Source organism: Arachis stenosperma, chromosome 5 (genome assembly GCF_014773155.1).
Source record: "Arachis stenosperma cultivar V10309 chromosome 5, arast.V10309.gnm1.PFL2, whole genome shotgun sequence".
Classification (NCBI taxonomy): Eukaryota; Viridiplantae; Streptophyta; class Magnoliopsida; order Fabales; family Fabaceae; genus Arachis; species Arachis stenosperma.
Genome location: NC_080381.1, coordinates 37,435,239 through 37,462,839, shown reverse-complemented (window position 1 = coordinate 37,462,839; position 27,601 = coordinate 37,435,239). Strand labels below are relative to the sequence as shown.

General features: G+C 31.5%; 1 protein-coding gene across 1 annotated transcript; it reads right to left on the bottom strand.

Moving 5' to 3' along the window:
• Positions 1-4,472: 4,472 nt before the first annotated feature.
• Positions 4,473-27,121, bottom strand: LOC130980709 (uncharacterized). The gene is made up of 13 exons (XM_057904361.1): positions 27,117-27,121; positions 26,868-26,965; positions 26,569-26,630; positions 26,340-26,513; positions 26,140-26,307; positions 24,531-24,540; positions 24,222-24,299; positions 22,283-22,376; positions 21,955-22,184; positions 21,786-21,871; positions 11,931-12,296; positions 5,916-6,080; positions 4,473-5,818 (listed from the first exon to the last, which is right to left on the bottom strand). Exons 1-13 carry the CDS (start codon positions 27,119-27,121, stop codon positions 4,706-4,708), a joined length of 2,649 nt encoding a protein of 882 aa, XP_057760344.1. The 3' UTR covers positions 4,473-4,705.
• Positions 27,122-27,601: the final 480 nt, after the last annotated feature.

The following is a 27,601-nucleotide window of genomic DNA, read 5'->3' as shown; positions in this document are numbered from 1 at the left end:
TTTTCAGTTTCCATTTTCAATTTTTCATATTTGTCGCTTTTTTATAGGAAATCCCAGCGACGTCGTTTTCTTTCTTCGAGGAATGTAATGCAGGTTGCGGTTGCACTTTTTGGAGGGAAATTTGCAGGGTGGTTTTGTTTTAGCATTGGGGGTACGAAAGCGCCAAAGACGAGTGACACTTGTATTATTATTGATTTTTTGGTACAATCGTATTTGATATATACAAAAATTAACTAATTAAGAGAAAGTATAGAAATTCTCATTCTAATATATAATTTTAATAAAATTATTTATCTAAAGTGAGACTGATATCAATTCATCAATCATTTCCTATGTAAAGTGAAATATAAAAACTTTTCACTCCATATACACATCAAAATTTTAAAAGTATTGGAGTTGCTCTTATCACATTTCATGGATAATGTTTGAAAGTAAATGTGAGATTTATTATTCTCATAATTATTCTCAATTCAATTTAAATTTTATATTATTTTTAATTATTTTATCAAAATAATTATACAAGTAACCAAATTTTATTAATTTTTTGTTAAGTTAATATCGTGTATCTTAAATGAGACCAACTTTATTTTATTTATTAATTTTAATAAAAATTTTAATTCTAAATCAATTTAATTTTTGTAAGTATGAAAAGTCATACACTCTATTAGAGTTGTTCGAACAAACAGTAACAGCTAACAAGTATTTGCGAATTTAATTTGAAGGTACAATGTACAACCCGAAATTGCCAATGTGTTCAAAGATTCATTCCAGCGATGGTCAGATGCTATAGGGATTTTGAACTTCACAGAGACAATATTCAAAGATGCCAACATCAAAGATTGTGTTCATGGACCTTTCTAACAACGAGACGATCGGAGACGAGTTTGGGACAGCACTTTATGAAGGCTCTAGTTTTGGGATCATGGTAATGGACAACTCTAAAACATGGGTGCTTCCAAATGTTAAGACTACACAATATATTAGAATTAATTATCATTTATTAAAATTAGTTAGTATATTTGAATATTTATTATAAAATATTATATCTTTATTATTACGATTTTCTTAACATCTATAAATATCTTTTTATATTATATCATTCTACACAACTTGAATACAATTCAATAATACATAATCACTTGACTTAGAGAGTGTTGTGATGCACCAAATTGGGCATCTTCTCGGGCTTCACACTCCACCAATGACAGCGAATCGGTTATGTTCCCTTATATTGGTGCGTCGCAACAATGGAAGGTGGAGTGACAAAATGGTGTTGTGACTGGTAGGGGATTCATTACGGCATGTTTGTTTCTTGGATTCGCTTCCATGGTTCTGTTCTAAATTCCAGTTATCTTGTGCACTGGAAAATCCATTTCATTATAGGTATGACAAAATGGATAATACTATGGAAACAAAAAAAAATAATAAAAAATTTATCTTATTTAGTATTTATTAATTGTTAACGTAATTAATTAATACTAAATAAAATAAATTTCGGCTGATTTTAGTTAAATTTTTTTTGTTACCCAACATTTTCGTGCAAAATCAATGTGAATCAATTGTATTTTGGAGGTAAAATATTAACAAGACATATAAACAGATATTGTATTTTGGATCAGCTGCATATGAATTTTTATTAAAAAAAATATTTATGGACATTAAACTATTGTACTGTCTTGACATATACTTATTATTTGATTTATGGTGTGGCCTTCAATTTGAAAATTAATTACAATTTTTTTACCAAAAACAATGAGATAAAAGCTCAATTTGGTCTATTTAGCTGAAATTACACTAAATGAGACTTGCTTTTGTCTCTTCCTATCTATAAATTTCCGTTCATTAAACGATAAACGATAAAATTAAGTATCAAATTGAATTTAACACCTTTAGTGTTATGTGAGCTATTAAACTTTTATCGTGACAGTTAATTATACACAAATATATTTTGTTAATGGAATATTTAATAACAAAAAAAATTAATCAAAAATAGTCAAAAACTTGTTTTATTTAATATTTATCAATTATTACAATAATTAATAAATATTAAATAAGATACATTCTCACTGTGTTTTTTTTGTTTCTTTTGTATTACCGTTTTGTTAACCAGACACATAAGTAATTAACTAAATTGGTGATAGGCAAATCAACTTAATTAACAATTATAAAACTCAAGAACCAACCTAAGTATGTTCAAATTAAAGAATCCAAAATTATTATCAAGTGAAAATCATAAAACCAATTGATCCTTATCTCCAAAAACAATCAATGGGATGGAAAATTACTATTGCTTCTGATTATCATAAGTGACACATCGTGGATAGCTATAACGATTGGGTAACTTTGTCTTTCGTATATTTTTTCTACATCACAATAGCATGCGCCATGCAGCATAGCTCAATCTTATTAAACATGTCTCGGTAAAACACACTTTATATTCAAATAATGACATTGTACAGTTATATGTATGAGTTAATAAGGAAGCAGAACTAAACATATAATAAAGTACAGATTGCTTCACATTCAACTCTAAATAATTATAATATATAATAATAAGTAAATTAATTTGACCAAGATTTGATATCCTATTATGCTTTGGAATAGACGAGACTTCCCTTTGGCATATTTTAAACACTATATGATCAAATATTTTTATAATTAACTATGATTTAACAACTTGATCACCATTTAATTTTTCATTTCAATAATGCAGCGTTGATCATGTATGTATAGAGGTATTATTTAGATTAACAAAACAAGCAAGTGCCCCAAGGATTCTAAAATGATCTTATGACTTATAAGCCCCTAAGAAAAAAAAATAACAAATGCGTCCTTAAAAATTTTTTATAAGACTTATAGATCTCATAAGAAAAAAAGTTCTTGAGGAATTGCAATGATGAATTTATAGATTTCGGACAAAAAGATGAATTATATATGTCTAACATTGCAATTCTTCGAGGACTCACTTAATACTTTTTCTTTAAGAAACTTGTAAATCAATATAAAATTTTCTCAAAGAATTACTTAATTATTTTATACTTTTTCTTTAAAAATCTATAAATCCATCACAAAATTCCTCACAGAAGGAAGTTCCAACAGGAGAAAACTAAACAATAAACACAAATTGATCTTCCCTTTTTCCTTCTACTATGGATATATTTGGCAAGAACATAATTGAAGTCTTCTACATCCTTTTGACCGTTCAAAATTTACTGATGTTGTTAATTTATTTTTTTTCCTCTTTTATTTTTTATCTTCTTTCCACTACAGCCATTCAACAATGGTATATGAATCCAAAATAGGTATTAGATATCAAATTTCGAGAAAAGATAATAAAGAGAATAGTAAAAGATAAGTACTTGTTTGGGTGTCATTATTTTGATAAAAAAAATCTTTTTTTAATGAAAAAAATCTTTTTTATTTTTTAGTGTGTTTGGCAAATTTCTAGTAGTAAAAGTAAAAGCACTAGAAAAATAAAAAATAAAAACATCTTTTTTGAGAAACTGTAATTTACATCTTTTTTTAAAAGATCTTTTTTTCTTAAAAAAAAGATGTTTTTCATGTAATAAATAAACAAAAAAGTACTTTTATATTGTTATACCCAAACATAATTGATAGATAAAAAGATCTTTTTGGATGAGATATTCAAATATAAAATTACTTTTACTTTTCCATAAGATCTTTTAAAAAAAGATGACTCAAAAAAATATTTTTTTCTTAGAAACTCATCCAAACAAATTCAAATAAAAAGAAAAATGTTATTTGTAAACCTAAAAAATAGGGTCAAGACCCTCTAAAGTGAATAAGTTAGTAATGTGAAAAAGTAAGAGCTTAATCCTTTTTAAATTAAAATAAAAGAGCTCACACATAATAGAAGTTATTAATTTAATGATAATTAATCCCTCATTATATCACTTTACCAATCTACTCACTTTAGATGATTTAAATTCCAAAAAGAAGATAGGATCTAACCAGCTTTTGGATACAAATAGCATTAAATCGGTCATACCTCATCCAATGTATTTACCAACTTCAACCCCAGGATTTCGGAACTGAATATGGATCCATACATGCCACTAATTCGCAGAAAGGCCTAATAGGCTAATTAATAGAAAGCATTTTCTCATATGTTGCGTTGCATTGCTTAGAAGGTAGAATTCACTATCCAGAAACAGCATTAATAGAGTATTTTTGTCTTCCATTTGATCTTGGTAAATTAAAGTTGAAGTGTTGTTAAGATGTTAACCATTACGCTTTGTTGGTAGAAGAAAAGATCTTTCGGCTCATCATGTGTTGTTCAGCCGTTAGACACATCGTAAAGAATGCATTCATTTCCCGGATAAATAAAAGAGTAAAATATCGTTTTTGTTACCATCATTTGGAATAAATTCTATTGTGTTTCTATCGTTTAAATCGTTATATTTGTATCCCTAACGTTTGTAAAAATAATTTAATGTTATCATGCCCTCAATTATACTATCAAATCATATTGTTTTAACTAAACATCGACTCAAGTGAATCCTTGATCAGTGAAAGCTTATTTCAAGTTAACTACATGTTATTTACAAGTAAGACTTAGCTCTTGTCATAAGAACACAGAGAAGTAAGTCGATTTGTTGCAGAAACTGCAAGCCTGCAACTCAGCTTGTTATTCTAACTAACATCCTAGCCAGACATTGTACAGTATAAAACATCTGCCAATTAATTAGTAGTTCCAAAATATCTGGTCTCTCCGGTAATATCTTTTAAGATATTTTTGTACTAGAACCCTGTAAGTCCACTGTCTGTGCGTCTTGAACTCCAAAAATGCTTCTGCACTCGTATGAAAGTCCCCTTTACCAAAAGCCTCAAACACAAGTGGATCAGTTAATAATTGCGGAGAATGATCCAAGTTCAACTTGTTTAAAGCAAAGTACAGGTTTTTTCCAAGCTTTTTATCCAAGTATGCATCAACTACACAGCCATATATCACCAGATCAGGGATCACTTTCGCATCTACCATATGTTCGATGCTGAGGTGAAGGTCCCAGAACAAAGACATCCTTGAAAAGGCCAGAGCACGAATATTAAAGGTTGTAACGTCGGGCCGGAATCCAGCTTCCACCATTCTGAGAAATTCTCGCTGCAAGCTTTTCATTTTAAAATTGGCAGCATAAGAAAGTAGCATAAGATTCCATAAAAGGTTCCCCACATTTTTCCTGCCTAGACCCACATCTCTTAGGAACTCACCCAAATGATAGAATTTTCTCTCCCTTATATATGCAGAGGCCATGGCCCTGATTGCTTCCTCGTTTATCATAAATCCAGATCTCTTAACGCGTGCATATGCATTCTCCATCTCTTTCAAAGAACCAAAAATACAGTAATACAAAAGGAAAGCATTACCAGTCTTGGAACCAATACGGAAACCCCTCGAAACCATTTCCTTTACAGTTTCTTCCATCAACTCAAGCTGTCCTCCTCTTCCAAAGCATGAGATAGCCAAAGAGTAAACATGAGGTAATATGCCAAAATTTCTCCAACTGACATAATGTAGAATCTCAAGCACGCCATTGAAATTCCTGTGCTTTTCATAACCATCAAACAATTTCGAGATGAATTTAATTGATGGTACAAAAGAACTGTTAACAAGTTGCTCCCATATAGTGTGCGCTTGAGGAATGAAGCCACTCTCTGCATAGTATAACATCTCTGCAGACAAAGTAGACATTTTGGGCAGGCAATCATCAACATTCATATCATGAAAAACAATGTCAGATTTTTTTGCAAAGGAAGAACGGTCTCGATAGCCGTCCAGGCCTTTACACCGCAAGATTACCTGTTCAAATAACATGAGAGGAAAAATGTCAATTGGCATAAAGGGTAGTTCTTTAGTCTTTACATAGTTATGGCCCATCTCTTTGCGTGGCACATACCAATTTGCGGATCCCAATTCGCTGTTCTTTTGCGACCACAGTGACAGATGATTGGTGGCAACAGAAGAAGGCTGATACATTCCAAGAAAGTGAACCAGCAGCCATGGACCAATGAGAGAAAGAGACATGAGATGAAGGATTATGAGGAAGAAGCATACGGCTGATCTGATAGTGAAATTGTGAGAACAGAGAAAGAGTAACCCTGTATAAAATTATCCTATTTAACACTGGATAACTCCAAAAAATTCATATATTGTGTAACAGAAACATGTTGAAATGCAAATAGTTATAGCATTAGCACAAAATGAAGTATTGGCAAATTTGGTTTATACATAGTTCATTGAGGATTTTGTGCTTTATATTATTTCATTCAGTTATTTTTATAACATATTCTTCGTCATATATATTCATCGAAGAACTGAAACAGAAGGCATGTTTACAAAATGAGGTATTTATGATAAAAACTATTGATAACCCATGGGATTTTGGAAAAGGAAAATGGGGTTAATTATTGTTGTATAAAACTGTACTGATTTAGTTGACTTACTTCACTGGTTAACCTTTATAAAAATTTGAAATTATGCTGAAATTTTTGTTAAAACTTTTATATATATTTTAGTTACTATTTTACTATAAAACGATTCTTTCAGTTGAACCACGGTTGCACCGGTTGGACCAATAAACCAGTAACTAGAATAGTTCGATGACCGGTCCGGTTTTAGAACCTTGGTGAAAACCATCTTTTTTTTAAAAAAATCTTTTTTAAAAATATAAATTGTAATTTCTCAAAAATTATATTTTTTATTTTTTTATTACTTTTATTTTTACTATTAAAAATTTGTCAAACAGGCTAAAAAATAAAAAAAAAATCTTTTTTTTTTTTCATTGAAAAAAGATCTTTTTCTATCAATATAATGGTATCTAGGGGTGGCAAGCAAGCTAGCCTACCCCACCAAAAGCCCGCCAACTCCACCCCGCCTAGCGAGGCACTCCCAAATCTCTACCCCTCCCTGCCTAACAACGGATTCGCAGGCCGGCGGGCTAAGCTCGTTTATTCTCTCACTTCGCTTTTTTTTTTTCCGAAAAAAATTACTAAGCCATTAAACATTGGCATAAAAAGTCAATTCACAAACATTTTAATAAACCAATGATTTCTAAATTCATATAATTCTCAATTTCTTATAAATGTAATCTTCAACCAAGCTTTTTGAACAAAATAATCAAACAAGCATTGTACAAATCAAAATAAGCATTGTCCAAAGCATCGAATTAAACATTATCCAAATCTCTAATCAATCAAACATTATCCAAGTTAGAACTTGAGTAAAATACAAACATTCCAAATCAAACTTGTGAATTATGAGCTTGTGAGTAGGGTTAGGGGTGAGATTAGGGGTGTTCGCGGTGCGGTTTGGATCGGTTTTGAGTCAAAAACTCATCCGATCCGAACACTAATTTTATTTGCGGTGCGGTTTGGATTGGATGATGTTTTAAAAAAAATCCGATCCGATCCGATCCAATTTCAAGCGGTTTGGATTGGATTGGATTTGCGGTTTTGTAAATTAAAAAAATTAAATACATATAACAAGTCTTAACATCAAATTTTAAATAATTAACAATGACATAATAAGTCTCAACAATATCTTAAAAAACTAACGATAACATAACATAGAAATAAAATTATAGGTTAGTTAAAATAAATAATAAATAACATTTTGAACATAAACTATTTATTAAATAATAATAATACATGAATAATATAAAAATATATAATAAATTAAACATGTTATAAGTATAATTATAAATATAATAATAAAATAATAATATTATAGTACATTGTGCGGTTTGGATTGGATTGGATCGGTTTTGAAAAGTAGATCCAAAATCCGATCCGATCCAGCGGTTTGTAAAAAATAAAATCCAATCAGATCCAAATTAGTGCGGTTTTAATCGGTTTCGGTTTGGATTGGATTGGATGAGCGGTTTAATTTGGATCGGTTTGGATTTGAACACCCCTAGGTGAGATGGGTAAGAGGGGAGCCTAATGGGAGTGAATTGTATTTATGGATAGGATTATTTGTTCCGAGCTGGGTAGTTGGGTTTATGGATTTAGATAGTTTTCGTTTTAGGCCTTAAAGCAAAAACATAATGGTGGGCCCACTGGACTAGCCCGCCCCACCCCACCGAAGCCTACCAAAGCCCGTGGGTTAGGCAGTGCAGGTTAGGTGGATTTTTCAAAACTCTAGCCTGGCCAGCCTTTTTTCGTGAGTTAAGCGAGCCGGCTTGACGGACTTCAGCCCGTTTGCCACCCCTAATTGTGAGACCTTTTAAATTTTAGCCCAGGTCAAATTCAACAACAGACTAGACGTAGTGCTTGAAAATAAGTTTATAACAAGCTATAGGTCAAACTCAAACTAACTAACTGCCTTACAAGTCTAACCTATATTCTAATCCTTTTTCTTCTCCATTCTCTACAAACACTAATCAAATAGATCAAATTAGTAAGGTGAACAAATAAAACGACACATCATAGAAGTTACAAATTTGATAATTAATTTTTTATTTTGTCATTTTATAATTCCGTCATCCTTTTCCAACCATGTAACACAGACTCACGCTATCTTAGAGTTCTACAAAACACATTTGGAAAATCTTCTCTAAATCACTGGTATAGCTATCGAAATCATGAGTATCAGCATGTAGGTTCCAAATCCTTGGGTCCCTTAGTTATTGTTCTCTTGAGAAATGACCAGGTTTTGCTCATTCCTCGAAAGAAGTTTTTAGCTCGATCTCTTGGTTGGAGATGGATTTATTATTGTACGCAGTTACAGAAAATATGAAGGTAAAAAAGCTAGTATTTAGTTACTTTAAGTTAACAATTTTTAAGATGCAAAATATGAAAGTAAAAAATTAAACTGATAACTAAAAATAATATGACGCCATTGTGCTCTGTCATGTATCATGTCTACAGAGAGACCGTTTACATGTAGATTTCGTTTGACCACCTCATGGATAGTTTTCTTAGGTCTTCCTCTGTCTTTTGCCCTTTGTCCATCTTCCATCTCATCCACCCTCCTGACTGGATGTTCTATCGGTCTTCTTCTCACATGTCCAAACCACCTGAGACGCGATTCAACCATCTTTTCCACAATGGGTGCTACTCCAACTCTCTCCCTTATATCTTCATTCCTTATTTTATCCAATCGCGTATGACCACTCATCCATCTCAACATCTTCATCTCTGCCACACTCAGCTTATGTTCGTGCTCCCCTTTAGTCGCCCAACACTCCGTACCATACAGCATAGTGAAAAATGACAGGGCAGTAGGACCTGATAATATCCCGATTGAAGTTTGGAAGGGTCTTGGAGAAAAAGGCATCAACTGGTTAACCAAACTTTTTAATGAAATTTTAAGGTCAAAGAAGATGTCTGATGAATTGAGAAAGAGTACCTTGGTACCTATCTACAAGAATAAAGGGGATATACAAAGTTGCGAAAACTATAGAGGGATTAAGCTTATGAGTCATACTATGAAGTTATGGAAAAGGGTGATAGAACGAAGGTTGAAAAAAGAGACACAAGTAACAGAGAACCAATTTGGATTTATGCCAGGCAGATCTACCACTAAAGCGATATACCTATTAAGAAGGATGATGGAGAGGTATCGTAGTAATAAAAGTGATTTACATATGGTGTTTATTGATTTGGAAAAAGCGTATGATATGGTACCAAGAGAGATCTTATGGAAGGTTTTAGAAAAGAGGAGAATAAGAATCGCATATATTCGGGCAATTAAAGACATATGATGGGGCCACAACTAGTGTGAAGACTCAAGGTGGTGTGACAGAGAAATTCCCTATTGGTATAAGATTGCACCAGGGATCATCCTTAAGTCCATACCTTTTCACATTAGTCTTGGAAGTACTCACAGAGCACATTCAAGAGCCTGTGCCATGGTGCATGCTTTTTGCCGATGATATCATCATTATGGGAGAGTCAAGGAAAGACCTAAATAAGAAGTTGGAGTTATGGAGAGAAGCTTTAGAAGTGTATGGTCTGCGCATAAGCCGTAGCAAGACGGAATATATGGAAAACCCCAATATAGAGGTGAAGATTGGAAAAAACATCCTACAAAAAGTTAAAAATTTTAAGTATCTTGGGTGCATCATACAGGATAATGGAGAGATTGAACAGGATGTAAATCATAGGATCCAAGCAGGTTGGTCAAAATGGCGGAGTGCATCTGGTTTTATATGCGACAAAAAAGTGCATCTAAAACTTAAAGGTAAATTCTATCGCAGCGCTAAAAATAATAACCAAAAACAATAAATTTTGCTAACCCTATAACATTTCTCATTGTTTTTTATAGACAACAGTTTCTGTTTGCAGATCTTATCAATCCTAAACACCCCACAGAACAACATGGTTGTATAATGTCCACTGTTCTCCTACTGCAAGTTCATTCAGCAACCAAGACATTGTTAACTACTAAACATAATTTAATTTCTAAACTGTGTAACTGACAAAACATGAAATGGAAACTCATTACTTTCAGCAAACTAGAGAAGAAGAAAGAAAAGGAAAAGAAAAAGGAATAAGCCAAACTAGTAGTGCATGGTTGCCAACCAAGACTCTAGAGAGTTAACTCTCGAGTTTACTATTCACATCTACCGTGCTATAGTAACCAAAGCAAGTGAAACAATGAAGGGAACCAAAAAAAATGTCAAAGCTGAAAGGAGAAAAAAAAATGGAACCCAGAATGAAATCAACTATTTAATTGGTGTGACTAATGCCTCAACTATATGTTCGATTCATGCAAGAAAAAGGAAAAGGAAGAATTATCATAAATCTCAAATGTTTACACCAAAGTTCTGAAAAACAGACCGGTCATCGAACCGCTTTAGTTACTGATTCACTAGTTTACTGGTTCAACCATAGTTCAACCGCAATAACCGTTTTATAATAAAATAATAAATAAAATATAAATAAACACACTAAAACATAATTATAATCTAATATAAACTTTAAAATATCACCCAAATTTAAAGCATTACATCAACTAAAGTCATATGATCTTAGTAAATCTGCAACATATTAAATTCTCTCAACAATAAAGCTAGATACAAGAAAGTAGCAAACATTAAAGACCATACGCTATCATGGAACTACATTCTTCTAGTTAACACAGAGGCTAAAGAAAACTTATATCAAGAAACTTGTAGAAATGAATCCCAATTATATATTGTAGTTAAAAGCATGTAGGAACTGATTGTACAGAAATCAGAGTTTCCAACTTAAGAGACTAATTCATGAGCTGTTAGCATACATTGAAACAAGATAAGTAAAGAAAAAGAAAAGTAAAGAAAAAAGAATTTCACATGTGACTTCTTTTATAACAAATAACTCTAAACTAAATTGAATTGAAGGCCCTGGACAAAACCTAGTAAGAATTTGCAAGCTATAATTGGAAGAGAACTCTACTATTAATCAAAATCTTTAAAAGTATCCTACCGTGTATCCTACCAATGCTACAAAATTCATCATCATAGCTTCTGATTAGATTCAGTAAGCAATGCATTCAATAAGATGCAAAAGGAAACTGCAAACAAATATACTGCCCAAATGCAAGATTAAAAAAAAAAAAAAGCTGTTGACAGCTATTTCTATCATAATTTTAGCACTCATACAAAAAAGCTGCTTGAATAATTGGGGTTTACTGCGAGCAAAATTAAATTAGGTTAACAAAGGAGATTAAATTATCTCAAAAAACAAGCAAGATTAAATTGGTCCACTTAAATTCTGCTTCAAATCATTCAGGAAAATGAATATCCTAAACCATACTGATCCAAGCAAGCAAAGAACTGAACAATTAAAAAAAAATAAGAAAGAAAATAGCCATTACCGAATGAGCAGTGAGCAGAGTATGAATCTCAATAAACTAAGCAAGAAGACAGAGAAAACAGGGATAAGAAAGAAATAAAAAACAAAAATAAAATCAAGAAAACATAGATTACCTTCGGTCTGAGAAGTGAGCAGAGTATGAGGGAGAGGGAGCAAGAACGCCGGCGGCGATGTACGACGGACAACCACGGACGATGGGCGACGAACTTCCGAACTGGAGCTGGCGATGCGACACGAAGAAGTTGGCGAATGAGCAGAGGCGTTGGAGAACACAGCAGAGGGGACGGTGGAGGACGACTAAACGATGGTGGGATGACGGCGGTGAGAAGAGCGGCAGCGGCGGTGAATGCTAGGGTTTGTCTCCTCTTTCCTTTCTCAGAGAGGGAACAGGGAAGAGGCGAAGAGCAATGTCTTTCAGAAAGATGAAGGGATGAATGGATGATGGCTCGTGTCACTCTGCGAGTGTAAGGCTTCAATTCCTGTTTTTTTTTTTTAATCCCAAAACGATACTGTTTGAGGCAGCTGAGTGAAAACCGGGCGGGTCCCAGTTCGGTTGGATCGATTGATTTTCATCCAGTTCAACAGTTTCGAAACGGTTTTATATTTATCGGTTTTTTAAGTCGAGCCAAATCATAGAAAAAGTTTGTTCAAAATCAGATCAATCCGACCGATAGGTTCGATCCGATTTTCAAAATCATGGTTTATACCATGTAATTTTAAGGTTCAATAATTCAACCTAACAAATAATAAGTATTATTATTATCAATTTATCATACTTTAAGCAGAGACAGCAACTCTAAGAGTGAAATACACTCACACGAAGAAGGAGGAGAATACAAACTAAGAAGAATGAGAATGAAATAGAAGATGGAGTAAAGAGATTAGGGAGAAAATATGAAGGGTGAGAGAGATAAGTGTTGAAGTGGAGTCATGGACTCATGGGCTTAATAAAATACAAATTTTTGTTTTACGAAGCGTAAAGTTCGTTGTTATTTTTGTTTTTCTTAATATACAAAACTTGTTATTTATTTATTTTGGCATAGAATGAAGTCTAAAAAGTGTAAATTTTAACTTTTAAAATGTGAAATTAAAAGGGGTGTATGGAAGTGGAAAGGATTAGAGGATTTGAAATTTAAAAATAAATTGAGTAAAGAATGTTAGAATTAAATAGGTAGAGATATGGATTGAAATAGGTTAAGAGAAGAATGGAGAAGTAGAGTGTATGTACGGTAGAATTTCTATAGATTTTGGTGGGTCATAATTTACCTTTAAAAGTTTGGTTTGAGATGAGATTTGTGGTGCTAGAAAAATTGAAGAGTTTAGTTTTATGCTTTTCAACTTTCAAGAATTGAGGTTAAATAAATTTTGTAAAAGTTATGATTTTAGAATGTTGATAAATTGAGTGAAAATGTTGCAGCGTTAATAATAGGGGACAGATAGAGAGTATAGGATGTGGACTTATTGTGTCTCATTGATAGGCAAATTGATCAAAATGAAGGAGAGTTGGACTTAACCATCTTTTTCTTCTTTTTATGTGTGTCCTCGATAGAAGATGATTTTAAAGAGTCAGATTTTATTGATTTTTATACTAACTCGAGATCTTTAAGTGTTCTTTATGTGTGCATGTGTATGCCTATATCTGTGTGTTACTTGTATACATTTTTATACACGCATCTAACTCTAATCCACTTAAAACAATAAAAAAAAAAAAGAAATCAAATTGAAGAGAATATTAAAATACGAGAAAGTGAAAGAGAAAGAGTCGCCGAAAGTGGTGCAGCGGCGTAGTGTTGGCAATGAGGAGTTGTAGTGGAGTGAAGAAGTGTGGTTATTGTTAATATTAAGGTGTAGTAAGTGATGCAAAGTGTGCATTAGTGAGGTGAGGAATCAGTGACATGACAGCGGTAGAGTGACTAGGGTTCCATTTGGTTCATGTCTTATAGGCTGTTATTTGTTTACAGAGATAAAGACACTGAGACATGGACACAGAAATATAAAATTATGTTTGGCAGAAGAGACATGAACAGAAGAAACATGGACAGAAACAGTGTGTCTAGAGACACTGAATTAGTGTATTTTGTGTCTATCCTTACAGGAAGGATACAGAGACACTAACAAGAGACACAACTTATTTTTTATTTTTTTATTATTTTTGTTAATTTTTTATAATTATATATTTTTATTATTATATTTTTCATCTCAAATTTTTTGAATGAAAAAAAATGAGAATAAATTAGATTTTCATAATTTATTCTAATTTATAACCAAATAGAATACAAGAATACAAAATTTTGTGTCTCTGTCCATCAATGTCTTGTCTTATCCTGTTTTCATATAAAGACCGAGAAACAACACAAAGATATGAATACTAAGACAAGCATACATACACAAAGGACTTGTTTGGACGAATTTTTAAGAAAATATCTTTTTTTTGAGTTATTTTATTTAAAGATCTTATAAAAAAATAAAAATAATTTTATGTTTGAATAATTCATGTAAAAAGATCTTTTTATATATCAATTATGTTGGGGTATAAATATAAAAGTATTTTTTTGTTTATTTATTACATAAAAACCATCTTTTTTTAAGAAAAAAAATCTTTTAAAAAAATGTAAATCGTAACTTTTGAAAAAAGATATTTTTTACTTTTCTAGTATTTTTATTTTTACTATTAGAAATTTGTCAAACACGCTAAAAAGTAAAAAAATTTAAAAAGTTTTTTTTATCAAAATAATGGCATCCAAATAAACATAAAAACACGATTAAAAAGAATTGTATTTGGCAATTATAATAGACAGAATACACATTATTTTAAAAAATTTATTTTACCCTTAATATATAAAAAAAATCATTAACTTTATATCTATTCCTTCATCTTCTTCCATCAATATGATTCTTATTTCCAGTAAAAGAAAAAAAATTACATAATCAAAACTAATGTATAATTTCATTTTCATAATCCAATGCAAATTTAAACAACAAAACAAAATTTTACATACATATATTATTAGGATTTGTGTCCAGAAATTTGAAGAAAGCAGAGAGAGAAAAAGAAAAGAGAAATAAAATTATGAAGTGCAAAAATGAATATCAAAATAAAATTATAAATTATAAAAATGAATATACTCTACTTCAATAACGTTACTCAACCAATATATATACAACACTTTATGCATACTTAATCAAACTATAATTAATTTACTTACTAATATATATAATACATGAAAAAAATAAATTAAAAATAAAATAAAAATGAATAAAAAAAACAAATCTACACATTAAAAAAAACAAAAATGCTGGCTGTGAAAGTCAACATGTGAAGTTAACATTACGTGATCGATTTTGATTTGGATGCATGGAAGTAATCTTTAACTATGACAATAGATTTGAGAAAACAACTGTTACAGAACCAAATGTATTCTATTTTCTATAATTAACTTACTCATTAACATATATAATACATAAAAAATAAAATTAAAAATAAAATAAAAATGAATAAAAAAGAAACAAGTCTACACATTAGAAGAGAAAAGAATAAAAAAAGATAAGAGTCGGTATGTAATGCTGATTGCGGAAGTCACATGTGAAGTTAACACTATGTGCCCACTATAATTTAGACGCATGAAAATAATCTTTAACTACGGCAACAGATTTGAGGAAACAATTGTTATAGAGCCAGATGTATCCTATTTTCTGTTAAAAGAAGAAAGTTAATTAAGTTTGATTAAGAAATTTAGGATGTTAATGGATTGAACTTTTGATACACGAATAAACCAAGAGTGATATGATCTAACTTCCTTTTTAGAAACTTTCATAAATTAAAATGCCATACCAAAAACATGGTAAGATAAGATGAAATCATGTATGATTAAAAAATTATCTTACCAAAAAAATTTTAATATGTTATAGAACGTTTCACGTTTGAATTAATTACCATGTATGAAGTAATATAAAATAAATATCTATAGTAAGATGTAGTTGTTATTTAAAAAAAAAACAATAACCATTGCTCATTATATGTTTTTTGAATTAGAATTGTTACACATTTAAGTATTTTTTTATTTAAATTTATTTAAATAAGTTCAACACCAAAAAAAATCACTTTCATTAAAAGAGCGTCGTTACATATGTTTTTTCTTCTTCTCTTCCTCCATGCTTCTTTTTTTTTTGTCTCGCACACAGATTCTTTTTCTACTTCTCCTCCTCCTCATTTTCTCCTTCTTTTCCTCTTTCGTTATCATCATCACCAACAATACCAATATTTTACTAACATCTTTATTGGTTCTGATTTTTTCTGGTGCCATCATTAAATAATTTCATTTTATTTTTAGTTTACTTTGGTTCATTTGTGAATTAATTTCGATTCATTTATGTGTTAATTTCGGTTCACTTGTGAATACAAAATTTGGTCAATACTTATCAGCAGCATCAAGTGAATAAACCAACAATTAACTATAAATGAGCCGAAATAAATTAAGAAATGAACCAAAATTATTTAATGATGACAGTAGAGAAAACCAGAACTAATAAAGACGTTTGCAAAATGTTAGTGTTATTAGTGATAGCAATAAAGAAGGAGGAGGAGGAGAAAAAAAAAAGATGAGAAAAAGAAGGAAAGGAAAAAGAAGAAGAAGAAGTCTGCTTGTACTTCATTGGAAGAAGAAGAAATATGAGGAGGAGGAGAAGGAGAAGGAGAAGGAGAAAGAAATGGAGAAGGAGAAAGAGAAGGAGCGCATAATTTGAAAAGTTGTTATAACAACTTGGATAGATTTAGATAATTATTTTATTTGGATATAAAACTTTATTCTTTTTGAATTAGTTATCATTCATTTATAAATTTATTTATTTATTTATTATTGAGTAATAATTTATTATTTTTAAAAAATTATTATTCAAATAAATAAATAAATAAATAATTTTTTATTATTTTAAATTTACTTGAGTAATAATTTATTGCTCTTGAAAGATTATTACTCAAATAAATTACAAAATAAAAAAGACCTTTTTATTATAATAGATTTATTTGAGTCATAACTCAGTAAAAATAATAAATTATTATTTAAATAAATTTATTGTAATAAATATTTAGTTTTCCTTTCTTTTATTTATTTGAGTTATAATTTTTTAAATTATTACTCAAAAATAAATAAATAAATTATTCGCTTAATAAATAAATAAATAGTAATTAATTAAAAAATATATAATGACTAGAGCGAGAGAGTTATTTTTTTGAACAAATAATAAATATATATTATAGTAGATATTTAATGATTTATTGAAGTGCTAGGTAGAGTTAATATAATGGAACTCGAAAGTACCTGTTACAGGAATTTTAATTCAAACAGTAGTTAAATATATGTTAAAATAAATTGAGAAATTAAGGTTTTACTACTGAATTATAATGTGATTATAAGATTAGTAAAATATTTAGTAATAGATTATTATTTATATTTCTGGTGTATTCGTGGTTCATACGAATAACTGCAATATGATTATAAGATTCGTAAATTTTTTGGCATGGCATATCAATCCTGACCCATTAGCATGTCAAAAGTTCAGCCCATTAACGTTTTAAGCTTAATCACCTAATCACACTTAATTAATTGTCTTTTCCCAACAGAAAATGGGATACGTTTGGCTGTGTCATAGTTGTTTCATCAATCCGTTGCCGTGGTTAAAGATTATTTGCACACGTCCAAATCACAGCTCGTCACGGAGTGTTAACTTCACATGTTAATTTTTGCAGTCAGCACCACAGACTTTTCCAAAACATAAAGCAAGAACAAAGAAATGCATCAACGATGATAACATAGGACCTTCGCAAGATGGTGGCTGCGAACAACCTTCTTCAGGCCCACAGTTGTGATAGTGTATCCAACTGAGAGAGAGGAGAAGGGAGGAAAGGAGGGAGAGAAACCTTGTTTCTAGAGGATAAAGGTGAACAATAACAAAGATGAAGAAGAAGAGAAAAGAGAGTCCTTGTTCTTGGAGGAAGAAAGTGCACGGAAAAAAAAGAGAAAAATGAGGAGTTAAACCTCAAAGTAGTCCCTAAAGTTACTCTTGAGCCTCAGAGTGATCCGTGAAGTTAATAATTATGCATATTTATCCCTGAATTTGCACTCCGGGACTCAGGCTCATCTATCTGGCAAATTTCGTCCACCTGGCGCAACCGGAAAGCTGAGTTGGACTCGTTAGTGACACGCTATCAGAAGAACGGCTAGCTGACGTGGCGACATAAAATGTTTTGGTTCAATTTGGTCCCTAATGTGAGGTTAAAAATTCTAATCCCCAATTTTGAAGCTTGACTCTCTTCTCTTCTCTTGTCCATCACAATAGAGCTGACTCTCTTCTCTTTCTTCTCGTGTAGTGTCTTCTCCATCTTCAAAACCACATGGTTATGGCTAGCGCGAGCAACGTAGTTGGGAGCTCGAACAACCCACGATCATTTAGAAGCATCATGAGGAGAATGATTAGAAACAAAGATTTGTGTTTGCCAGAATGGTGTGGGTGCGGGTCGAGACCAGTGTTGTGATGGTCTGTGATGGATTCTAATCCAGGGAGACCGTTTCTGGGATGCCCAAACTATAATGTAAGTGGTTGTTGTTGTTGTTTGCTGTAATTCTGGATATAAACTTGGTTGATTCACTTTTTTGGGTGCAGATTGTAGGTAAGAGGTGGTGTGGGTTATTTCTGTGGGTAAATAAAATTCTAGAAGAAGATGCGGTAACATGTGATGGTAGAACAAGCTCTTCAAATGACAATGAAGAATGGAAGATGAAGATTGCTTAGAAACTTGAAAGATTAGAGTCTGAAGTTAGGATTCTAAAAATGGGAAAGATTTTCCTGTTTGCATGTATGCTGCTGCTGATTACAGTAGTTTTGCTTCTCTTAAAGTTGGATAGGCAACAGGGTCAATTGTATCTAGCAAAAAACAAGTAACATGTGATATGCATATGTTGTTCATGTACTTGTACCTGTCCTTTTATTTGAAAGAAATGCAGATTAAACTGTTTGACATTACTGTGCAACAATAATTTGGAAATTGAATAAACAATATATTATATGCATATTTTTGTTCGTGCACTACTAATGGATTCATCTAATGGAATTAATCTTAATTGCATATTAGAGACCAAAATAGAACAAAAAATCTGACATAGCTCAATTCAAGAAAGTCATAATCCATATTCATAATGTAGAAAACACACCCAAAATAGGCATTATAGAGCCAGAACAATGGTCAACAAGTATATCAAAGTTCTTAACGTATTGCCCTTATAAGTTTTGAACACTAAAATCCCCAACACTAGGATCCTAATTAAGAAAGCATACATTTTCATCAAAATAATATGATCCTAAACATAATAATCCTAGTCTTCATTTTTCGTATCAGGGTGGTCTAAATCCAGGGTTGGGCACAAACTTCTTGAAATTTTCAATCCTTGTAACGGTCCCCTGTGTTGCACCTTGCATAGGATTTGACGAATGATTCCTTGCTAGTTGACTGCTTGCTGGTGGGGTAGCAGTGGGTGGGGTGGTTGCTGTTGGTTTGTTACTTCCTGAAGTTGATTTTTCTTGTTTGGATAATGAAGGTTGTAGTAGGCTTAGAAAAGGGCGGGAAGGGGTTGAATCTGTGCCTTTCTTTGAGTTACTGAACTTAACCCTTTTAAAGCATACTTTCAATTCTGATTCTATTTGAACTCAGCAGCAGAAATTTATGAGACAATTTATTTTTGTCTCATGAATATCAGAAAATAGAATAGTGCAGAGAAGAGAAAAGCTAACATCATCATGTATCTTGGTTCGGTTGCCTTGTACTATGCAACCTACGTCCAGTCTCCACCATAACAGTGGTGGAATTTTCACTAAAGTTAAAGTATTACATACACCAATTCCATAGGATTAACACAATCCTCTCACACTCAAGTTCTAACCTAACTTGACATTGGCTATGCTAATACCTAACTCTTCACTCTTAGTGCTCACCCAACTAAGAAAGGCGTACCTCACTGGTACTAGATACAAGACACAAACTTACCTAAAGAAATCCGAAATAACTCTAGACTTTTCTCTCAAGTGTATCACTCAGCCTCTTTTCACTCATTTGGCTTTTACATGAGTTCTCACAATATTGCCTTTTCACTCAAGAAATTACAGAAAGATAAACATTGAAAAGTAAATTACAATCTGTAAAACATGAAGGAGATTGATTCTTCAATAGCCTTTTTGCTATGTGATAAACCAGATTTACAAGCCTCTGATTTAGTTCTTCAATATTAGCAGAATGCTTCTTTGAAAGAAAGCATTGTCCAAGTAGAGGAACTTCTTCAGGGAACTTCTTCTCAGAACACAACTCACCAAACTCTGGTTATCTCTCCTTACCTTCAAACTGAAGTAATTTTCCTGTTTGTATCTTTCTTTAGCCACGACTAGGGTTCAGCTCCTTGGTTCTTGAACCAGCTGGAAATTAGCCTTTCTCTCTTTCTTCCATCAGCCCAAAAAATCAGGGATTTCGACTTAGAACTAAGCCTCATAGCAAACACAGCAGCAGTAACATTTTTCTCTCTCAATCAGCTTATCAGAATCCAAGCCATTAATCTTGTGCTTTGGCTCCAAGAAACAATCTCATTCATTGATTCACATCAGGAAAAAGCAGACACCACTTTCTTCATTTTTTCCCGAAATGGTATGTGTAGAAGAAGGTAGGTTTTAATCAAGCTATCAACATGCATGTAAATAGAAACAATCTACCTTTATCTTTTGATTAAGTTAGAGGAGGCCTTTACTTTTGGCTTCATTGATTTGACCTTTTCTTCAAGAAGCTTCTTCCCCTTTTCTTCTTTGTGTATTGTCTGAAAGACAAAGCTTGCGACCAGAAACTCTTTTTTTCTTCTAGGATGTGAACCCTAACATAGTCATATTGTCATGCGTGGGTGAGAGAAGAGAAGAACGAGAACAGAGAGTTGGTTCAGTGGAGAAGGGATTAGTTCAGATGCAAATGAACTTTAGTTACTTGGTTAGCCACTAAGTTAGATAAGGAATGAACTTGGATCACCTAATGGGCTTGCTTGTGAATATGGGCTCATTTATTTCCTTGGGCCAATAGCTTTCTTTCTTTTGTTTTATTGCTGACCAAAGCAATAAAAGAGAGTGAAGACATCAATCTTGTATGAGAAGTTTGGTAGGATCAACTTGGGCTTGAATTTTCTTTTTTTACTTCTTAGCCCATTTGGTTTCTTTTCTTAGTGACTTTGGGCTTTGTTGGTTAGATATTCACCAATAAACTGGTTTTTGTTTCCTTCCAATTGGGATGCTGATTCTTTGATTTATGACTTGCAACACTTAACCAAACACATTCAAAACAAATTAATCACCCAATTAAATAATATTTGTCATCATCAATTAAATTAGTTAATTTCTTAACTCAACAGATAACTTCCTTTTGGGAGGGAGTTTTGGTGGCCTCACAGGAGAGGACAAAACCTATTAGTGAAAACATCTAAAATAGTTAGTAAACTGGATAAGAACATGCCTATAATAAAATAAATGTCATCTAATTTTGTGAACCTATTGAGAGTCATCAGTTTCTGCTAAGGTAGTTGACTGAGTTCAAGCTGAATTTCAGTGGGGGATTATGGGACAAGTGTGGCTAGCGCAGCTCAAGAATCATTCAGGTATCTACTACTCCGGTACCTACTATTCTTTCTGAACCTGGGGCTTCGCTTGCTCACCCACTTATCCATGCGTTCTTTGGTAGGTAGCATAGCATCTTTTGGTTTTTCACTTCCAAGAAAGACTTGAGTGAATTAACCATTCACTTACTCTTGTAGACCGCTCTCCTCGCTTTTTTTGTTATTAGAAATCTTTCTTACTTGGGTAGCCGGATCTTGATAATTCGAATGGGCAAAGCTCTTCCTTCCTTTGGTGATGAAGTTGGGCCGTTTTTATTATGTCAATTCTGAGTCAACCATATTCCCATCCTTGGCTTTCAGCCTCCGAGACTTTCCAACCTTTTCGGTAGGAAGGATCACTACAACTTTACTCAAGTCAGGTACTACCCAATGATCAAGTACCGGTTACAGTACAGGATACCACAACTAATTCACGACTCCTCCATCGAGTCATCATTAGCCTGACCTTTACCATCTGGAGCAGATTTGGCCTCACCTTCACCACCATTAGCAGCAGCAATAGCCTCCTCATCAGCAGCTCTCTTTGCACAGTTTCTTTTGGTGTGTCGTGATTCACCACAATAACGACAACAATCTTTTTTATAAATTCTTTTCATCTTGGTCTTCTGCTTCTTACTCCCACTTGGCTCCTCATATGCATCCTTTCTTCTTTTTTTAAGTGGACCTGGCTTCTTTCTAAACTTTAGTGTTTGTAGTCTGTTATATGGTAACTTTTTTCATAGTGCTTGACCTGAAATTGGATTGATATAGAAGGCATATGTGTTATTATATACTTCCATTGGCAACCACTGAGGCACTGATGACAAAACTCATCTGGTCTTTTACCAGCCCTTGCCAATGCAGCACAAGTATGCACATATGGCATCCCTAAACAGCATTAACACAACAACAAAGACAACAATAATAAGCTAACTATAATATCAGATAATAGTAATAATAATAAAGGCAATTTTATGGTGCAAAAAGATTCCTTCTATACAGGTAGAAGACACGTGTAAGAAGATGAAACTATTATGGTGGCACGGTTCTCTAATTATGAGTTGCATAATGTAATGTGTGACTTTATTAAAAGGAGACAAACTCTGTGTTTGTTGCAGGAGTGGGATAAGTAAATAGTAATAATTAATAGAGTCATTATTCTGTATAAGTAAAAATAGTTAAATTATTATTATTATGTTAATACAAGTGTAATTATCCGTGCAATGCACGTGATAAGATTGAAATTATAATTTTAAATTATTTTATAAAATTAATTTAAATTATAATAATTTGATTAATAAAAAAATAATATGTTATGCATTGTTTTTTTTTTAAATTTAGTATTAATTAGATTAACTCTGAAATAGTTATTAATCGATTTTAATAATCTACTTTGTTCAATAAATTAGACATATATACTGAATGTGATCATAAATAATATAGTAATAGTTAAATCTACCAACAAACAAATTGGCTATTATCACACTCTAAAACAAATTAAATATAAAGGCTATTAGCACTCATTTATAAATCTATAAAATCGCACTGTCTTTAATTCGTGCAAGGGTTTATTTATCAAATAAACTTAAAATATAAACAAAAAATATTTATAAAATGGACCTAGCATCACGTGAAAGAATCATGGAAAATAATCAACTTACCTTATCATCTATAAGAACCATTTCTATGTAAGTCGTGTTGTTCTTGTCAAATTTGGATGAGACTTTTCATAACTTTATAATTCTTGTCTTTATTTTTCAAACTTTTTCATTACATAATCTATCATAGGTAATACTGTTGATAGAATCATAGTTAGTATCCCTTAAGTATGAAAAATAATAAAAAGAAGAAGTTCTATGTCTGAGGTACGAATTTTCTAGATGATAAATAATGGTAACAATTCACTATTAATCCTTATATATATATATATATATATATATATATATATATATATATATATATATATATATATATATATATATATAAAACAATGGAGATACTTACTGAATATATATGTTATCGACATTAATTATATGCCAATATTTTTAGAAAAGAGCTAAAAGAGGAGATATATAAATATATATAATATTATTGCTATATAGGAAACATACATAAATTGCTACATTTTTTTTATTATATTATACAACTTAAAATTATACTATCATGTTATTATTAATCCTAGATACTTGCTATAATTATATCAAATTTAATTATGAATCTAAATAAATAAAATAGATAACATTCAATATTATTTTTTTCTTTTATACATTCAATATTACTGTAAATATAAAAAATAAAATAATTAATAAAAAAATATGAGCAGAAAATAAAACATATTAATTAAAATTCAATTTGTTATCTAATTAATCTTATGTCTATACGGTATAACTTTACAAAAATGTTATGAATCACAATCTTTTTTATTCTACAAAAAAAAAAAACACTATATATAGCCTTTAGTAGTACAAAAAATAATTATAAAAAATAATTATTGATATTGATATTAATCATAATTGATTATTAATATTAACGAGCTTGTAATTAGTGGTTAATGTTTTTGTTTTGTGGGCCAAATTTTATATATGTTATTATCATTATGAGTTAGGCCCGAAGTGGAGGAGATTGAAAATTTAGGTCATGAAACGAACATATAAGAATATAGAATTGACATATATTTCCTGTTGTTGAAACTTTCTATCTGAACCTTAGTATCCTCCCAAGAAGTATATATACCCGGAACCAGACCTTTTCTCACGACATGCATCTTGCCTGGAGCCATTTCTCTGAAACGGAACTCACGAAGCTTGAAGACTGTATCGATTTCAAGTGGGTATATGAACTTAGTTTTATAATGCTTATTAATCTCAAAGGAGAATGTGTTAAGATTTTAGAAAGACACCTCATCTATTTTAAATTACTCCTACAAAGACAAATTAAATAAGAAAATAAATATCGGTAAATGTCTTGATTCATATAATTTGAGAAACAAAGTATACGAAAACAACTGAATTCTATTGGCCTTTTCAAATTAGTGCATATCACGTGTTGTAATCTGTAAAGGAAGAAAAGAATTAGAAACATACCATTACAATAACACGACAATATCTATTTTTATTAAATTGATTTAAATTGTTATTGTAAATAATAATATTGTAAAATAACACACAATTATTTTGTTATTTTAAAAATTAAATTTTTATTTATTTTACTTTCCACAAAAAAAATTGAGAATTGCAAATTGCAATTGGAATATAAAAATTTTCTAACACAAAAAATCATGAATTAAAAGTATAATAGGTTTTTATTTATTTTTATGTAGCATTTATGCAAATCAAAATTATTGCCAATATAAAATCAGATAATTTAAAATAAGAATTGTGAGACAGTAACAAATTAAATAGTAAGTCCGATTATAGTTTATATTTTAAGATTTTCTGTTCACTAATAATGTTATATTGATTATTTAAATAATAATAATAATAATAATAATAATAATAATAATAATAATAATAATAATAATAATAATAATTAAAAAATAAATCAATCATTTAAATCTAAAAATCAAAAGCATATGTTAATCCTAAGGTTTAGGTAAAAGGATTCAACATCAGCGAACATATGTCATTTTTTTTTGGTCTTGAACATATGTCAATCTTATATTCTTGTATGTCCGTCCCATGACCCAAATTTCAACCTCCTCCATTTCGGGCTAACTCATATTGGTACTAACATATATAAAACTTGGCCCACAAAACAAAAACCTCAACCACTAATTACAGGCTCATTATATTAACATAATATTATAATAATCATACTTTAATTATTTTTACTTACATAGAATAATGACCCTATTAATTATCACTACTCACCTATCCCACTCCTGTAACAAATACAGAGTTTGTCCCATTTCAATAAAATCACACAATACATTATGCAACTCATAATTAAAGGACCATGCCACCATAATAGTCTCATCTCCTTACACGTGTCTTCTACATGTATAGAAGGAATTTTCCTTCTACACCATAGAATTGCCCTAATAATAATAAGATAACAATAAACAAGTAAAAGAATATTACCACTCAATTTTCAGAAAACTACTTATGCAGAGCCTCTTTTTCAAATCCACAACTATGTTAGTTGGCCAGCCATGAACTTTAAATTTCTCATACTCTGTGTCACCAGACCACATCAGGACCCAACTTTTTGACTCCTTTCTTATCTTTTCTAACTTGCTGCGCTGTATAGGAGGTAGAATCCCAGTGTTTGAATTAACCTTGACTTTGTTCCTAGTGATGGACCTCATTGCGTACATCCTGACTTGTTCAAAGAGTGTAATAATAGGCTTGGCTCTAACTTTTTTTTATCCTAGAGTTGAAGACTTCACAAGCATTGTTGCAGATATTGTCTATTTTAGGTACATTACTGAAGAAAATTTCGCTCCAAGAGTCCCTAGGCCACTTGTTCAAATACTCACAAGTATCCTTATTAACCATTTAACCCTCTCAATCTTTGTTATGGAGACTATTTTTTAGGTAGGAATAGTGGTGTCATTTGGTTCAGAAGTTGGAGTAGATAGTGTTATAGTGAAAATTGGTTCAGCTATGACATTGTTGGTGGGGTTTGGAGTGAGAATAAAGTTTTGTATTACCATCAGCTCCTTGCCTTTAGCTGACACTGATTCTGCTTCTTCACTATACAGAGGTTCCGAAACTCCATGTTCGTAGTCTACATGAATAGCCCTTGTTCTGCTGAGCAAAGTAACATATCTCCAAGAGTTCCTTATCATGTTATAGCCCTTAGACCATTTTGTAAAGGCCTGTTAGGCACCAGCCACCATATTTGAGTTACCTTGTCATAACCAATATTCTTGTGGTAGTCCCGAACAAAACAGACATTCAGTGTGTCTATATCAACTCCCGACAACTCAAAAACCTCTTCACCGTTGTAAGATATACTTCCATTAACCTCTGTTATAAATGATCCTCCGTGGTAAAATATGATGGTAATCAAATGATCACTCATCTGCAATTTTAAAATTTTTTTGTTATATCAGACTCATTAACTTCAACCACATTACCAAGTTGAAAATTCCATAACTAAAACATAACATCCTGTTGTCAACTGTAAATGCAATAAATCCTAGGACAAAAAAAAAGTTTCCATGTTAACGAAAATTTCCTAGTCAATCTATAATTTTATTGGCCTAACCACTAAGAAATTTAATTCTAATCAAACCCTAGCAAGTAGCACAAAACACAAGCATGCATACCGACACATTACACTTGAAGAAAATGTATTCACCCATTATAAATATTAAATTAACAACAAAAATAAAAATAGAGCTTTACCACATATTTATCTCTTCTTTTTACTTACCTGTTTCAGAGAAACCAGCCTTTACAACTCTCTGTCTGATGCAGATAATGAAACCGATTCTCCAAAGTATGGGTTCTCGATGGAAATTGCTTCGGTAACTGCAATCGCACCGATGCTAGTGATTAAAGTAGCAGAGAAGAAGAGACTTCTACTTGTATTGTGTTTGTGTTGTGTTTTGAGAGGGGAAGACAATATGTTAGTATAACATTGATAGAGGGAGGTTTTGAGCATAAAACGACGTCGTTTTACGTCATTTTGGCACCACACCAAATACTACGTCGTTTGCGTTTTGACAACGTGTCACCAACGAGTCCAACTCAGCTTTCCGGTTGCGCCAGGTAGACAAAATTTGCCGAAAGGACGAGTCTGAGTCCCGGAGTGCAACTTCAGGGATAAATATGAGTAATTATTAACTTCAGGAATCACTATGAGACTCGAGGGTAACTTTAGGAGTTACTTTGAGGCTTAACTCGAAAAATGAGGCAAGGATAAAATTGTAAGACCCAAAACCTTTGAAAAGTCTTTTTATGAGTAAGTCTCAAATCATATAGCTATTTATAGCCTTAATTTCAGAAATTATTTCATTAGAGATAATTAAGGCAATTTTTAATTTATTGGATTTGAGACGAGTCATGATTATTATCCAATTTTATAATTATTGGATTATTTTCTATATTTAAATCATATGGTTGGTAGTTGTGAAATAATAAGGATTTTATAAGATTTGGATTAGA

Excerpts from the sequence above, each read along its gene's own strand:
- LOC130980709 (XM_057904361.1), bottom strand. Across the intron at positions 22,377-24,221 it reads GAGAAAAGGTCTGGTTCCGG|GGATGCCATATGTGCATACT; the intron begins GTATATATACTT and ends AATGCTGTTTAG. Across the intron at positions 21,872-21,954 it reads ATCTGCTCCAGATGGTAAAG|TACCTGACTTGAGTAAAGTT; the intron begins GTCAGGCTAATG and ends ATCATTGGGTAG.